Source organism: Enhydra lutris, unplaced genomic scaffold (assembly GCF_002288905.1).
Source record: "Enhydra lutris kenyoni isolate GAN:26980312 unplaced genomic scaffold, ASM228890v2 scaffoldscaffold75, whole genome shotgun sequence".
NCBI lineage: Eukaryota > Metazoa > Chordata > Mammalia > Carnivora > Mustelidae > Enhydra > Enhydra lutris.
In genome coordinates this window covers 5,508,915-5,523,009 of record NW_019154159.1, presented here as the reverse complement: position 1 = coordinate 5,523,009, position 14,095 = coordinate 5,508,915, and the positions used below count along the sequence as shown (strand labels likewise).

Sequence of the window (14,095 nt, the reverse complement as noted above, 5' to 3'; positions counted from 1 at the left end):
GCCGGGCCTCGTGGCGGCGGCGGCCGAGCGGACGCTGGGCGCGGCCGCGCGGGCGGCGGGAAGTTGGTCGAAGGGGGCCGCGAAGCGGCGGGAGCGTGGGGTCCCTCCGGGTCGGCGGCGGCGTGGGCGGGAAGGGGCGAGCTGCGGGTCTCCGCGCAGACTGTGCGCCGCCCTGCCCGGGAGGGCGAGAGCCCCGGAGAGACGCTCACGGTCGGTGTCTGTTCTTGCGTCTCTCCTCCAGCCGAAACAGCTTCCGGACAAGTGGCAGCATGACCTGTTCGACAGCGGCTTCGGGGGCGGCGCAGGCGTCGAGACTGGGGGGAAACTGCTGGTGTCCAACCTGGATTTCGGAGTGTCCGACGCTGACATTCAGGTGAGGGGCGGGAGTGTCGCGGTGAGCAGTTGCCCTCGCCGAATTGGTCCTGTTTGGGATGTGCCCGGCTAAGGACAGTGAGCCCTCCGGGGCCGCAGGGCTAGCCCCGGCCCCTCTAAGGGGTGCAGGAGTGCGGAGCAGAGGCTGGGCCGCAGGTGCCAGTCCCGCAGGCAGCTCAGCGTGTGGGGAGGCCCGCCCCAGCTGAACGTGGGGAGCGGCTGCTCTGCGGATGCGCCTGCGCACGAAGACACTCTGCCGGAGCGGTCAATTCCCAGCGGGGAAGACCAGCCTAGTGGGCGCCTTCCCTGGGTCGCGGCCGCACCTAGGGCGTCCGTTTTGTTTATTTCCTCCTGGTTCTAATGTCGTTGGGAGGAGAAGGATCTTTTTCTGTGGAAGTCAGTGTGCAGAGCGCAGAAGGGGGCTCGCTGTGCCTCGAACCCCGGCTCGGGTCTTACGGGACTTGGGCCTTGTTCTTCCCCTGGTCTTTTCAGTGGCATGATTCTCAGACTCAGCTTTGCTTGAGCTTCTTCTTTTCTTTGTTTTCTTTTTTTGTTGTTTTGTTTTGTTTTCTGTTTTTTGGGGGATTTTTTATTTTTGTTGAGCTTTTTGTTTGAATTTCAAAGGCATGTAGATTTTAAAGGCATATTTACTTGTTTTCTGATTAAGTAAAGACATCTTGGGGATCAGTCCCATAGATGGCTGGGTCAGGGTGCTGGGCCTTCCTGGGTTCAGTTTCCCCGAGCCCAGCTGTTTGTTTGACTACCGTGGGAGGACAGAGCAAGGCCGGTGAGCACTCACGGTGTCTCAACACTTTTTTTAAGGTGGTTTCTGGCATCCACTGGAAACCGCTTTTGGTGAACTCCACTTCCCGCTGTGTGCCTGCGGCCGGAGTAGCCCCACACTCTGGGTTCCCTCTCCAACTCCCAGCCTGCCTGAGGTCAGGGCAGTTTCCATGGCAACGCTTGACTTCAGCCTTTGCGGCAGGCTTGAGTAGGAGGAGAGGGAAAGGTGAGCCAGAATCTGCCCTGGGGGAGGGGCTGGGTCAGGGCTCCCGAATCAACGGGCCCTGTGAGCTGGTCCACATGTCCACATGTCGGATAGCATCCCTTGCTCTGTGATCTTGGCCTTTGCTGTTTCTTGGCACAGTCCTTGGGTGTGTTGTCAGTTTTCCTCTGTTGAAGAAGATAGCGACTTAATCTTGTTCCCTTCACTGGCGGGCTCTGTGGTCCTTTACCTGCATCCTGGGACAGATGTAAGGTCCCCGCGCTGGCAGGAGCCCTCAGGCCCAGCTGCTCCGGGAAGTTGCTGTCCCGTCTGCCCCTCCCTTCCCCTACCACTGCCCTGCCCCCCCTACGTGTCTGCCGCCCAGGGAAACGACCCCAGAGCAGCTCACATGCCCGGGGAGTGCCCTGGGCCACCCGAAGGGAAGCCACTTGGCTGACAGCTGCTCTTCCCGGCCTCCAGGAGCTCTTCGCTGAATTCGGGACCCTGAAGAAGGCGGCTGTGCACTATGACCGCTCCGGGCGCAGTTTAGGAACCGCCGACGTGCACTTTGAACGGAAGGCAGATGCCCTGAAAGCTATGAAGCAATACAACGGGGTCCCCCTGGATGGTGCGTCTGCGGTTGGACCCAGGATGATGGCAGGGCTGCGTCTCGTTTGTGCGGTCTGGGGCCGGCAGCTGTCCGTGCAGGAGTACGCCTCCCCCCTGTGGCCGAGGACACTTTGCATTCGCCCCTTTGTCTCTCTCTTCCATTCTGCCACCTCTCATGCTGCCCCACACATCGGGACCAACCTCTTGTGAACCCCCATCCAGCGAGCTACATCCCTCCCCTCCTTCAGCTCCTTCCGGAAGACTCACTTCTGTGAAGCCTTCTCAGAACCGCCATAGTACAGCTCCGAGTGCGGGGCTGTAGTCGTAAAGACAAAGGTACCGGTTCTTCTTCCGTCAGGCCACCCACACCTTTCTACCCACGAGCGCCCCGGACACCTGACCAGACACCCACGTCACCTGGACTGAGAAGGAGCAAGGAGGCGGTTCTTGGTGGGGTTGTCCCTGGCAGCCCCTCGTTCTCCCGCCAGTATCGCTCGGCCGCTCCCCTTGTCGGGAGCACCGGAGACACACACAGCCCCTTGCCGGTGCTTGCATGGGGACCAGGCCGTGGCGCCCGTCGGCGCATCTCAGGGCCCTCTAACCGGGGCGCCTCTTGTATTCTCTGCCGCAGGCCGCCCCATGAACATCCAGCTCGTCACGTCACAGATTGACACGCAGCGGAGACCCACACAGAGGTGAGCGCCGGGGCCGGGGCGCCGCGTGGGCCCGCAGGCCTTTCCGCGTCCGGAGAGTGATTCCCTCTTCCTCGCTAGTGTGAACAGAGGCGGGATGACCAGAAACCGTGGCTCTGGGGGTTTTGGTGGCGGCGGCGGCACCCGAAGAGGGACCCGCGGAGGAAGCCGGGGCAGGGGCAGAGGCACGGGCCGGAGTTCAAAGCAGCAGCTTTCTGCAGAGGAGCTGGACGCCCAGCTGGACGCTTATAACGCGAGGGTAAGTCCCGGGCCGGGGGCGGGGGCGGGGGGCACGGGGCGGCCGCTGAGCGAGCACTTGCTGTGTTTCAGATGGACACCAGCTAAAGCGCGGCAGATCCTGGCATGGAGCAGGACCCAGACGTCTCCTCCGTGCCCCTGGCTGGGAAGGGGTGGTGGACTGGGGCTGTGCGGCCAATGATGGATTTGTTTCTTTTATGTTTTAAAATAGGATTTAAAAACTCATGTAAAGGTTTGGTTTTTTTTTTCTTTCCTTTTTTTGTTTTGTTTGTTTTGGGTTTTTCTGGTTTTTTTTGTTTTTGTTTTTTAAATCTGAAACAGCCGTGTTTTGTACTGAGTTATTTTTGGGATAAATGTTACCGGTTGGTGTTGTGGGAAGGTGGTGTTTTCACCTTTGCCATAATAAAACAGAGATGTGTGTGGAACTGGAGCCATGTGACTCGTCCCCGTTTCAGTCCTTCCTTGGGCCTGACTGAGCGTGCAGGGAGCAGTCCCGTCAGGCCCCGGGAGTCAGTGCTCCCGGACGGCGACTGCTGCTGCCCGTCTCTGCTCTGCCGTCCTAGCTCCGTCCTCTCCCATCCTCTCCCATCGGGTGGGCGGGAGGACGTGGGAACAGCCACCACCACTGCCTGCAGTGTGACAGGAGGGGGCCCCAGGGACACCGTGTTGTTGCCAGACTTCACATGACCAGGCCAGGCTGTCCCTCTCCTCCTGGAGTTCTGCTTGTCAGAAGCATGGATCAGCAGTTCTGACTTTGCACCATAACCCTTTTCCTGTTTTTCTCTCACATCAAAGCAGGAGCAAGCCAGAAAGTGCGCCCTTAATTGTGTTCTGGGTGAAACGCTAGGGGGGCTGTGGCAGAGGCGAGTTTGACGCACACAGATCTGGAAGGGAGGGCCGGCAGGTGCCCCACCTGCACCCCTCTGGGACAGAAGAGAGCAGGCCGGCGATGTCACTTGGCCACTTGCCTCTGCTCCCGTGCCCAGCCATGCTGCTCGGAAGAGGCTGAGATCCCCGTCCTGGGAGGCTGGGTAGGGAGACCACACTGTGGTCCTCAGGGTTTCCCGCCCTCTCTGGAGGCGGTGCCCAGGGCGCAGTTGTGCCTGGAAGCCAGTGAGACCTAAGGGCCCCCGCTCTGCGGCTCCCGAGCACAGTTCTGGGTGCAGCAGGCGCTTGGAGGGCAGTGGCCTCCACGGAGAGGAGAGCCCCGGGGAGGCGGGGGGCTGCGGAGCGCAGAGCTGCGTGGCTGGGAGGGATGGTGTGGCAGTGTAAGGACCGGCCAGGGTGCGCCCTGTAGCTCAGTCGGCTCTGGGGTCGGCTTGCACGTTGGCCGTGGTGCCTTGAACTGCCAGTCCCGGCGCTGCTGCTGCGGAGCCAGCAGCTGCCACTTGAACGGCCTGCCCACACCAGGCACTGGACGGAAAGGTGACTGGCACAACCTGGCTCGGCCGTGGAGGAGCCCAGTGTCGTAGGGAGGGATTGGCACGTGCCTGACCTTGGCTGCTGTGGCCACCAGGGCGGGATGGGATCAAGGTCACGTGACCCAGGCACAGCAGGGCCCTGGGAGGTGGTGTCCGCAGAGCAGCCATGTGCTGGGTAGGGAGACGGCTGTCAGGCTGTCGGAGAGGTGGCAGGCTGCTTGAAGAGCACACCTGCTGGAGGGGGAAGGTGGCCTGGACCAGAGGCCACAGGTGCTGCTGCTGCTGCTGGCCGCTGGGATGGGGAGGCGGGGGGTGGTGGCTCAGAGGCACTGGAGCCATGGCTGAAGGTGCTATGTGTGGAGAGAAAGGCACAAGAGGAAAGTAGGGGAAGGGGCGGCGCTCAGGGTGGGTTCTAGGAGGCCGGAGAGACGCCAACCGGCGTCCCACGGGTGTTGGGAGCTGGACGTTGCCAGTTTAGCAGCTGGTGACAGGCAGACACTAGCAAAGCAGTGGCCAGTGGTGTGACCCAGGAAGGTGACAGGAGAAACTGGAGGGGGTGACATTGCAGGAGCTGGGGAGACAGTGGGGTGGGGAGGGGTAACTGAATAAGAAGACCCTGAAATCTGGCGAGTCCGATGGGTGGGTGCTGCGTGCGTCCGCACAGGCTGGGATTGCTTTGAGCCTTGACTTCTTCATCTGTGGGACAGAAAACCTCATCTTACTTTTTTTTAAGATTTTATTTATTTGACAGCAGGAGAAGGAACACAAGCAGGGGTAGTGGCAGAGGGAGAAGCAGACTCCCCGCTGATCAGGGAGCCCAGTGCGAGGCTCCATCCCAGGACCCTGGGAGCATGACGTGAGCCGAAGGCAGATGCCCAACCAGTGAGCCACCCAGGCGCCCCAGGAAACCTCGTTTTACTTCCAAGATTTGGAGGAGCCTGTAACTGTCTATACAGGGATGCTCCTGAGAGGGAAAGGGAGGGGGGTGCTGTGTGCAGAGACAGCACCCGTGATCCAAGGCAAGCTGGGGAATTGGTCACCGAAAGGGTAGTGCCAGGTGCACGGCCAGCACTCTTCATCCCCCAAAATACCAGTTAAATGAGTGAAAGATGAAATACAACTCGGGGGTTTTACATGTTTTTCTCCCGCACATTTTTTGCTCAGACGCTGAACTGCCATTAGCCAGTGCCCCTCAGAGCCACGCGGCTGGACCGGCCGCCCCTTAGCCCGGATATGGATGCTGACCGGCCCTCTTCATGGCCAGCGGTCCACACAGAAGCTCAGTGCTGGGCCCAGAAATGGGTACGGGATCTGCTTGGCCTGTCTCAGTTGCTCTGCGCGTTGAGCAGGAAGCCGGCCCCGGGGAGGAACGGCGGACTGGCTGCAGGACTCAGAGCGCCTGGGCCGGACCTGTCGTCAGATGGCCCGTGCGGCGAGGAGCTGGCTAGCTGCTGGCGTGTCCGAGGCTCTTGGTTAGTTGAGCAAAGATGTGTGTTACCAAGCGTTCTGGAACAAGCGGCGCCTCTCTGCTTGCGGACTGCAGGAAACAGGCGGCGGGCCAGAGTCGGTGACCGCGGTGGCCCTTCGCCGACGTCCTTCGGGGCCCTCTCACCTCTGTGTGTCCGCACGCGTCTGCGGAGTGAGGAGTTTGGTTCTTCAGGGAGCTGCGAGCCTGACACAGGAATCAAAAGTGAGAAATTGTGATACAGTCTCACACCTATGATAGAAGTTAACCGTGGGAACGCAGACTTGGCGCCGCTCTCCAGTCGGGGCTGCAGACATGGAGAAACAGCTGTGGAGGGCCTGGGCCTCCCTCACCGCCGGGCTTTCCGTGCAGATCTCATTTATCCTCCCGGAAACCTGGTCAACTGATCTTTCTATTTTTGAGTTTAAAGAAAACTTATTTACTCATATGGCAAGCACCTTCCTCACGAGCCAGGGACACAGCAGCGAGCGCAAGACAAATCCCTACCCTCAGACATCTGCTCTGATGCGGGACAGACTGGCCTGGGGGGTGAACACAGGATATCGGTGCCCGGCCGGAGCCATTGACGGAGCGTGTGACTTTTGATCTTGGGTCATGGATTTGAGCCCTATGTTGGAGGTAGAGGTCACTTTAAAAATAGGGGCGCCTGGGTGGTCCAGTCGGTGAAATGTCTGCCTTCGGCTCAGGTCATGATCCCAGGGTCCTGGGATCGAGTCCTGCATTGGGCTCTCTGCTCAGCCGGGAGCCTGCTTCCCCCTCTGCCTCTCCCCTTGCTTGTGCACTCTCGCTCTCTGTCAAGTAAATAAAATCTTAAAAAAAAAAAAGAAAAAAAGCTTAACACATTCAGTCAGCACAGAGGGTGACGGTACAAACAGAACTGCCTCCCAGTGCTCTCCAGACCCAGGTTCTGCAGGCATTCTTAGTTACATATTTTTTATTTTTAAGATTATTTATTTATTTGACAGACAGAGATCACAAGTAGGCAAAGAGGCAGGCAGAGAGAGAGGGGGAAGCAGGCTCCCCACTGAGTGGAGAGCCCGATGCGGGGCTGGATCCCAGGACCCTGGGACCAGGACCCGAGCCGAAGGTAGAGGCTTAACCCACTGAGCCACCCAGGTTTCCCTATTTATTGTACTTTTTATTTTTATTATTTTTTTAGTCCCCTCTACCCTCCAATGGGGCTCGAACTCACAACCCTGAGATCGAGAGTCACATGCTCTACACTGAGCCACCAGGATGCTCCTACTGGGCTTTTTTTAAACGACAGCTTTAGTGAGATAAAATTGACATACCATAAAGTCGACCATTAGGAAGGTAGAATTTTAATTTTACAGTGACTTTACCACATTAACAGGGTCACAGTCCAACAGCTCATTCAAGTTCCAGAATATTTTCATCGCCCCAAAAAGAAACTCCACTAGCAGTGACTCCCTACTCCTCCCCTTGTCCCGGCACACGCCGGTCTGGGACATGGCATATAAAGGCAATCATACATGCGTGACCCTCTGTCTCTGGTCCTCTCACTTGGTGTCGTGCTTTCCAGGTAGACCCGCTCACTAGCACGAAATTCACACTTCAGTGTCTTGCCAGAACCCGGCGAGGACTGACGCTTTGTTTCCGCACTGCGCGGTGGGCCTGCACTTGAGCTACTTCGGACGCGGGAGGCCGGGAGTGTGCACACGGTCTTCTAGAACATGTGCCTCTAGGATGGGAGTTGGGGTCGGCGGGCAGCTGCGCCCTCCCGCACCCTCACCGGCCAGCACAAGGTTGCCCGTGTGCCCTGTCCACCTACCTCAGCCATCATCTGGTGCAAAGAGGTATCTCCCTGTGGTTTCGCCTGCATTTTTTTCTTTATCATCCTTATCCTTAAAAAAGACAGAAAGACAGAAGAGTCTGGATTGAATAGCAGTTCTCACGGTTTTGACGCGCCTCCCTGGGCGCCGCCCGGGAGCACTGGCGGCGGGAGCATCCTGTGACCGGCACGCACCACGCCCAGCCGTGCATTTGAACGGTTGACTTTGTTGGATGGGAGGAATGTTGCGCTCCAGCCGCGCGAAGACACGAATCGCGTCCGCTCTCCCTCCCCGGGGCCTGCGCTCCGTGAGTTGCAGAAGCCGACTCCCAGCGGCGCCGCGGTGCCTGTGTCTGTCAGTCCCAGCCTTGTCATTCCGTTGGCGGCCGCCGGTTTCTCTGTTTAACTGTGAAGGTCCTTAGCTGTTATTTTGTAGTTTTGATGTTCAGATTTATAGGAAAGAAGTGAGAATAGTACAAGGAGCTCCCATGGCTTCTCGCCAGACTCCCAGATGCTGGCATTCCACTTTTTTAATCGGAACTGATGGAGACGGAGTGCAGCGCGCGGCCACTTTACCCAAACCCTCTGTGTGCGTTTCTTTAAAAACAAGGATATTTGGGGGCGCCCGGGTGGCTCAGTCGGTTAGAGCGTCTGCATTAGGCTCTCTGCTCAGCGTGTCTACTTGTCCCTCTGCCTCTGCTCCTCCCCACTGCTTGTGTTCTCGCTCGCTCGCTCTCAAATAAATAAAATCTTAAAAAAAAAAAGAAGGATATTAAAAAAAAAAATAGGGCAAACCCTGTTGGGACCCCTCTCACTCTTGAGAGCGTCTTCTGTATCTTCACTTCGTAAACGTCTATCGCATTACAAAAAACATGTAAATAAATAAAAATAAAAGGGTGGCTCAGTGGGTTAAGCCTCTGCCTTCGGCTCAGGTCATGATCTCAGGGTCCTGGGATCCAGCCCCGAATCGGGCTCTCTACTCGGCAGGGAGCCTGCTTCCCTTCCTCTCTCTCTGCCTGCCTCTCTGCCTACTTGTGATCTCTCTCTGTCAAATAAATAGATAAAAATCTTTAAAAAAAATAAAAATAAAAACAAGGATATTCTTGGGGCGTCCAGGTGCCTCTGTCAGTTAAGTGTCCGACTCTTGGTTTCGGCTGGGGTCGTGCTCTCAGGTGGTGAGATCCAGCCTCGTGTAGGGCTCTGTGCTCAGCAGGGCCTCCACTTCAGCCTCTGGGCCCCTCCCCCATGCCTTCTCTTAAAATCCAAAGCAAACCAAAAACCACAAGGATGCTCTTTTACATGATCAGACACTGACTGTGACAAAATGCCGTTCTTTAAACTGCAGACCCGATTCGATTTAGCCGGCTGTCCAGACAGCTGGTGTCCTGTGTGCTCTTTGCACCCACATGGAAAGGAGGACCCAGGCTGCAGACCTCTCGGCATCTGTAGCCCTCTCAGACGGGGAGTGCTTCAGCCTTTCCTTATCTTTCCTGCCCGTTATGCTTCTGAAGGTTGATGCTGTAGAGGATTGTCTCACTTCCTTATGAATAGACCAGGGTTGTGCTTTCCTGCTAACGGGCTGTTCCCACTCAGCACACCCTGTGGGGTACAGGACAGCAGTCTGGCTGGCTCTCGGTGAGGCGGCCTTGCTCACTTGGTTCAGGTGGGAGCTGCCTGGGTGTCTATGGTCCAGTCACCACTCCACGTTGTGACCCACAGTTACCTGACGGAGACACTGCGAGGGGAAGTGCTTCCCTGTGTCTCGAGGCTCTGCGTCATGCAAACATTGTCCTGGTGCTGTCCGGTGGTGGGTCTTTATTTTATTTTTAAAATAGTTTACTTTATTCCCCTCATTCCTTCAACTTTTATTCTAAAAGATTTTATTCATTCATTTGAGAGAGAGAGAGAGAGAGAGAGCACAAGTAGGGGGAGCAGCAGAGGCAGAGGGAGAAGCAGGCCTCCCGCTGAGCGGGGAGCCTGATGTGTGGCTGGACCAGGACCGCAGGATATGACCTGAGCCCCCAGGTGCCCACCCTTCAGTTGGAATCCCTTCCTAAGAACAACCATTTCTAACCATTTGTTTGGATATTTATATCAGCATAAACTCAAGGATATTTATTTGGTCCTATGAGTCATAATCTGGTAGCTGTTATTTTGTTCCATCAGGAACCTATGACAGGTCCTCCTGTCGCCTTTGACATCGCGGGTCATCTTCTTAGCTTCTCCTAACTTTGTGGTACTTGCCTTGGAGCCCCCAGCTCCTCTCACCGACACAGGAGACCGGGATTTAAGTATGTGGGAGTTTCCGGAGCAACTGGAGTAGGTTTTGTTATTCATTCGTAAGCTCTGGGCTCTGCGGGGAGCCTGCTTCCCTCTCTCTCTGCCTGCTGCTCTACTTGTGGTGTCTCTCTCTCAATCAAATAAATAAATAAAAGCCTCAAAAAAAAAATAAAGTAAAAAATAAAAACTTTCAACCAACTACACCAGGGTCTGTGCTGATGAGATGACTTTCGGGGTCCCTGGATAGTTCCAGGGTGGGGGCCAGTCACCAGAAAGACCAAGCCGTGATTAGAGGAGTGGGACGTTCAGCCCCATCCCACCCCAACCTCTGGGGAGGGGAGCAGGGCTGGAAACTGAGTTCATCATCAGTGGCTGGTGATTTAATCAGTTGTGCCTTTTTTAATGACACCTCCATAAAAACCCCTAAATGATGGGGTTCGGCTTCTGGGTTGGTGAGCCCTTGGAGGTGCTGGGAGGGGGGTGCACCTGGAGAAAGGCAAGGAAGTTACAGCCCCCAACCCCATGCCTCATCAGAGACATCTGCGGTCATTGGCCATTCTTGTGTTGCATCCTTTATCATAAACCAGTCGTTGTAAGTAAAGCATTTTCCCAAGTTCTGTGACTTGTTTTAGCAAGTTTTCAAACCTGAGGAGTGGCCAAGCCCCTCCACTTTGGGTGTTTCCTTACACAGTGGTAGATACATGAACAGGGCAGATAATGGCGCTGTGGCTGTTGCTTTCCCCAGAAAGGATCCCCTTGTGTTTATAATTGGCCAGCAAAACCATGGGCAGCCTGCGGACCTGATCCACATCTGGCATCTGAAGTAGGGGGAGCCTCGTGGGACTGAGCCCTCAACTTGCAGGTCTGGGCTACCTCCAGAAAGCGCCAGAATTTAACTGAACTGTGGGACATCTGGCTGGTTTCAGACAGGTGCATGAGAAAAAACACTTCAGCCACACACTGCCCAAGTGCACCGTGTTGACCCCGTCTCGATCCTGATGTGGACAGGCCAGCTTGAACAAGAGTTGTTTTTGGTTTCGTTTTTTTAAGATTGTATTTATTTATCTGACAGAGCGCAAGAGAGAGCACAAAGCAGCAGGAGTGGCAGGCACAGGGGGAAGCTGAGCAGGAAGCCCCATGCAGGGCTCGATCATAGGACCCTAGGATCATGACCCAGGCCGAAGGCAGACGCCTAACAACTGAGCCACCCAGGCGTCCCTAAATAAAATCTAAAAAAAAAGTTTTGAGATGGAGAAATTGAACACTTAACATTTGTTGATACTAAGAAAGCATTGTTAACTTTGGTAGGTATAGTATTTTTTTTTTAAGATTTTATTTATTTGACAGAGATCACAAGCAGGCAGAGAGGCAGGCAGAAAGAGGAGGGGGGAAGCAGGCTCACTGCTGAGCAGAGAGTCTGATGCGGGGCTTGATCCCAGGACCCTGAGATCATGACCTGAGCTGAAGGCAGAGGCTTTAACCCACTGAGCCACCCAGGCGCCCCGCAAACATCATTTTCTATCACACTCACAGGTTGTGCAGGTCAGGGACCGAAATGGGATGGTTTATCTGGTGCTGCAGGGCAGGGCTTCTGGGTCCTGAGCCCCAATTTCCAAATTAAGATAAGTCACACCACAGCCTCACTCTCACCTGCGCCCTGAGCTGACGCCAAAGTGAAGACTTTCGGGGGTCCTGTCAGGCAGTGTGTTAACCGGAGAGGAACATGCGTCATTTGGTCCTATTAGAGGGACACAGTCTTCACTTTTCTTCCCATTGAGATGGTGGGATCTGACTCCCAGCCCTTAGACCTGCGCTGGCTCAAGTTGCTTGACCCATGAAAAGCAGCAGGAGTCTGGTCTCTGGAAGCCGCCGTGGGTTCACACAGAGATTGGGAACAGGCCTCTCAGAACATCTGCTCTTGGATCCAGCGGCCCAAATCCCACAGGAGTCTCATGGAAGGGCCTGGGGCTGGGAGCCTCCGTTGAGCGCAACCCGATGGGGCCCCGGCGTGGACGTGATCTGACGGCAGCGGCAGGAGGGCCCCAGCGGAGCTCACCTAGCCCACAGAATAGTGGAGAGAGCTGTAAATCACAGCTCCGAGCCCCTCCATTTTGGGTGGTTCCTTACACAGTGGTAGATACGTGAACAGGGCGGATACTGGGGCTGTGACTGTTGCTTCTCCCCAGAAAGGATTCCCTTCCTTTGAAATAAATATGTGCTGAAATATTCACGGTGGAAATAACCTCTGAGGTTTGCTTCCAACCAGCAGCCGGCGCGGGGGAACAAGGCGGGCCCTAGGTTAACTGTGGAGGCTAGACGGCAGGTGCCCTGGGCTCGTCAAACCCTCCTCTCTCCTCTGGTGCATGTTGGGGGCCACCTCCAAGGCAGGCCCAACGGCCTTGCCGGCTGGTACTCTCAGCCCTGTGGTCCCCTCCCACGCTATACTAGGGCAGGTCTGTGAGGCCGGAAGAGTGCAGAAGCGACCTTCCTCCTGAGACGGACGTTATTAGAGACGCTGCTTGCCGCTCTGCTGGCTCTTGTTCCGCGTCCACCTGTCTCTCCGAGGCCTCCTGGGAGAAGCCAGTGGCCCTGCCACAAGCAGTCCTCTGGAGGGGCCGGGAGCGGCACCGGCAGGCAGCAAACCCTCTGGCTCACCGCATTGGCAAGGGCTTGGAATCCCCACGGATGTTAGGATCTGCTCTGGCCCACTGCTTACGGCAGCCTCAGGAGACCTGGAGCCGGACCAACAGCCACGCCACTCCCTGGCCCCCAGGAACAGCAGAGTAACTCTTGTTTTAAGCTGCTAAATGCCCGAACGTGTTTTTACACAGTAACAGATCCCTAACAAAGTGTATGTCTGAAATTTCCTACAATAGGAATCTTTTGCTTTTTGTTTTGTTTCTTAAAAGCTCTTGGTGGGGGCGGGGCGCCTGGGTGACTTCACTTCATCAAGCAGCTGCCGTCCACTCAGGTCATGACCCGGGCATCCTGGTCAGGCTCCCTGCTCAGCCCGGAGCCTTCTTCCTTTCCCTCTGCTGTTCCCCCCCGGCCTGTGCTCTCTCTCTAATGAACAAACAAAATCTTAAAAAGTAAATAAAAATAAAAAATAAATAAAAGCACTTGGGTTATCTGAAAGCAGAGTTTTCCTCTACCTACAGCTGGGCAATGCAGGACAGTGGGCTGTGGGCTCCGGACTTCCGACGACAGGAAGCCTCGCAAGCAACCCACCGAACCGCTGTCCTCGCAAGGCTCCGCACAGAAAGCTGACCGCGCGACCCCTAAGTTACACAGAATCCGCCAAGTATTCCTCAAATATTTAAACGTGTTCAAAAGATAGCCAGGTTCCTATTTTGCATAGTTTGTGGTAGAAAATGCCCCCATCCACATGAGCGGCCGGGCGGGGGCCAGGGATGGTGGAGGCCGAGGGCAGCGGCTCAGGTGGGCAGACGCCCCAGGCCCTGCTAGGTCCCGGGAACTGGGGGTCTGCGGGGACCTGCCGGGTCCCGGGAGCCGGGGTCTGCGGGGACTATACAGCGTCTCCGGGTCTGCGCGCGGCACACGTCGGACCCCAGCCGACAGCCGCTGCCGACAGCCCAGGCGCTCCTCTCGCGTGCGCGAGAAACAGCGGACGGAGAGACCGGGCCACCCGCGCCTGGAACAGGCTCCCCTCCAGCGGCACTGGGACCCCAGGGCGGCCCGTGGGCAGTCGGACGACACAGCCCGCCAGTCCCCGCGCTTCACAGACCCACGCTGGGGCACCTCGGGGACGGGGCACGATGTACGGGGGGCGCACGCGAGGCTGTGAAACTGCCTCGTGCCCCGGGCTGGAGGCCGAGCCCCGAGGACGCCCGGGACCAACAAAAATCACCGGCAGCAAAGCGCGCCAAACCCCAACCCGGCCCGGACTTCGCCGGACGCGCCCACGAGGCCGGCTCCACAAGATGGTGGCGGCGCGCTCCCGGCAGCCCGCGCGCGCGCATGCGCCCCACGGCGGCCGCCCGGCGCGAGCGGAAGTCGCGTGACCCCGGAAGTGGCCGACCGGGAGCGCGCGGGCGGGGCCGCGACGTTCGTCATTCCGTGCGGGAGGGAGCGCGAGAGCGGCGCGGTCGAGCCTCCGGTGAGCGGCGGCGGCGGCGGCGGGCAGGGTGCGGCGGGGGCGAGGCGGGGCGGGGCCCGGGCGGGGGCGCCGCCGGGCTGGGG

The 14,095-nt window shown here is 57.2% G+C and overlaps 2 protein-coding genes across 2 annotated transcripts in view; both read left to right on the top strand.

Annotated features, from left to right (window-relative positions):
- LOC111160380 (Aly/REF export factor) overlaps window positions 1-3,150 on the top strand; it is a 3,836-nt gene extending 686 nt beyond the window's left edge. Inside the window, exons 2-6 of the mRNA XM_022523459.1 lie at window positions 237-373; window positions 1,838-1,985; window positions 2,598-2,661; window positions 2,740-2,917; window positions 2,989-3,150. Coding sequence (XP_022379167.1) covers window positions 237-373; window positions 1,838-1,985; window positions 2,598-2,661; window positions 2,740-2,917; window positions 2,989-3,003 — 542 coding nt within the window. The 3' untranslated portion in view covers window positions 3,004-3,150. The remainder of the gene's footprint in view (window positions 1-236; window positions 374-1,837; window positions 1,986-2,597; window positions 2,662-2,739; window positions 2,918-2,988) is intronic.
- Window positions 3,151-13,933: 10,783 nt separating this feature from the next.
- LOC111160393 (Rho GDP dissociation inhibitor alpha) overlaps window positions 13,934-14,095 on the top strand; it is a 4,299-nt gene continuing 4,137 nt past the window's right edge. Inside the window, exon 1 of the mRNA XM_022523482.1 lies at window positions 13,934-14,012. The gene's annotated coding sequence lies outside the window, so the exon portion shown is untranslated. The remainder of the gene's footprint in view (window positions 14,013-14,095) is intronic.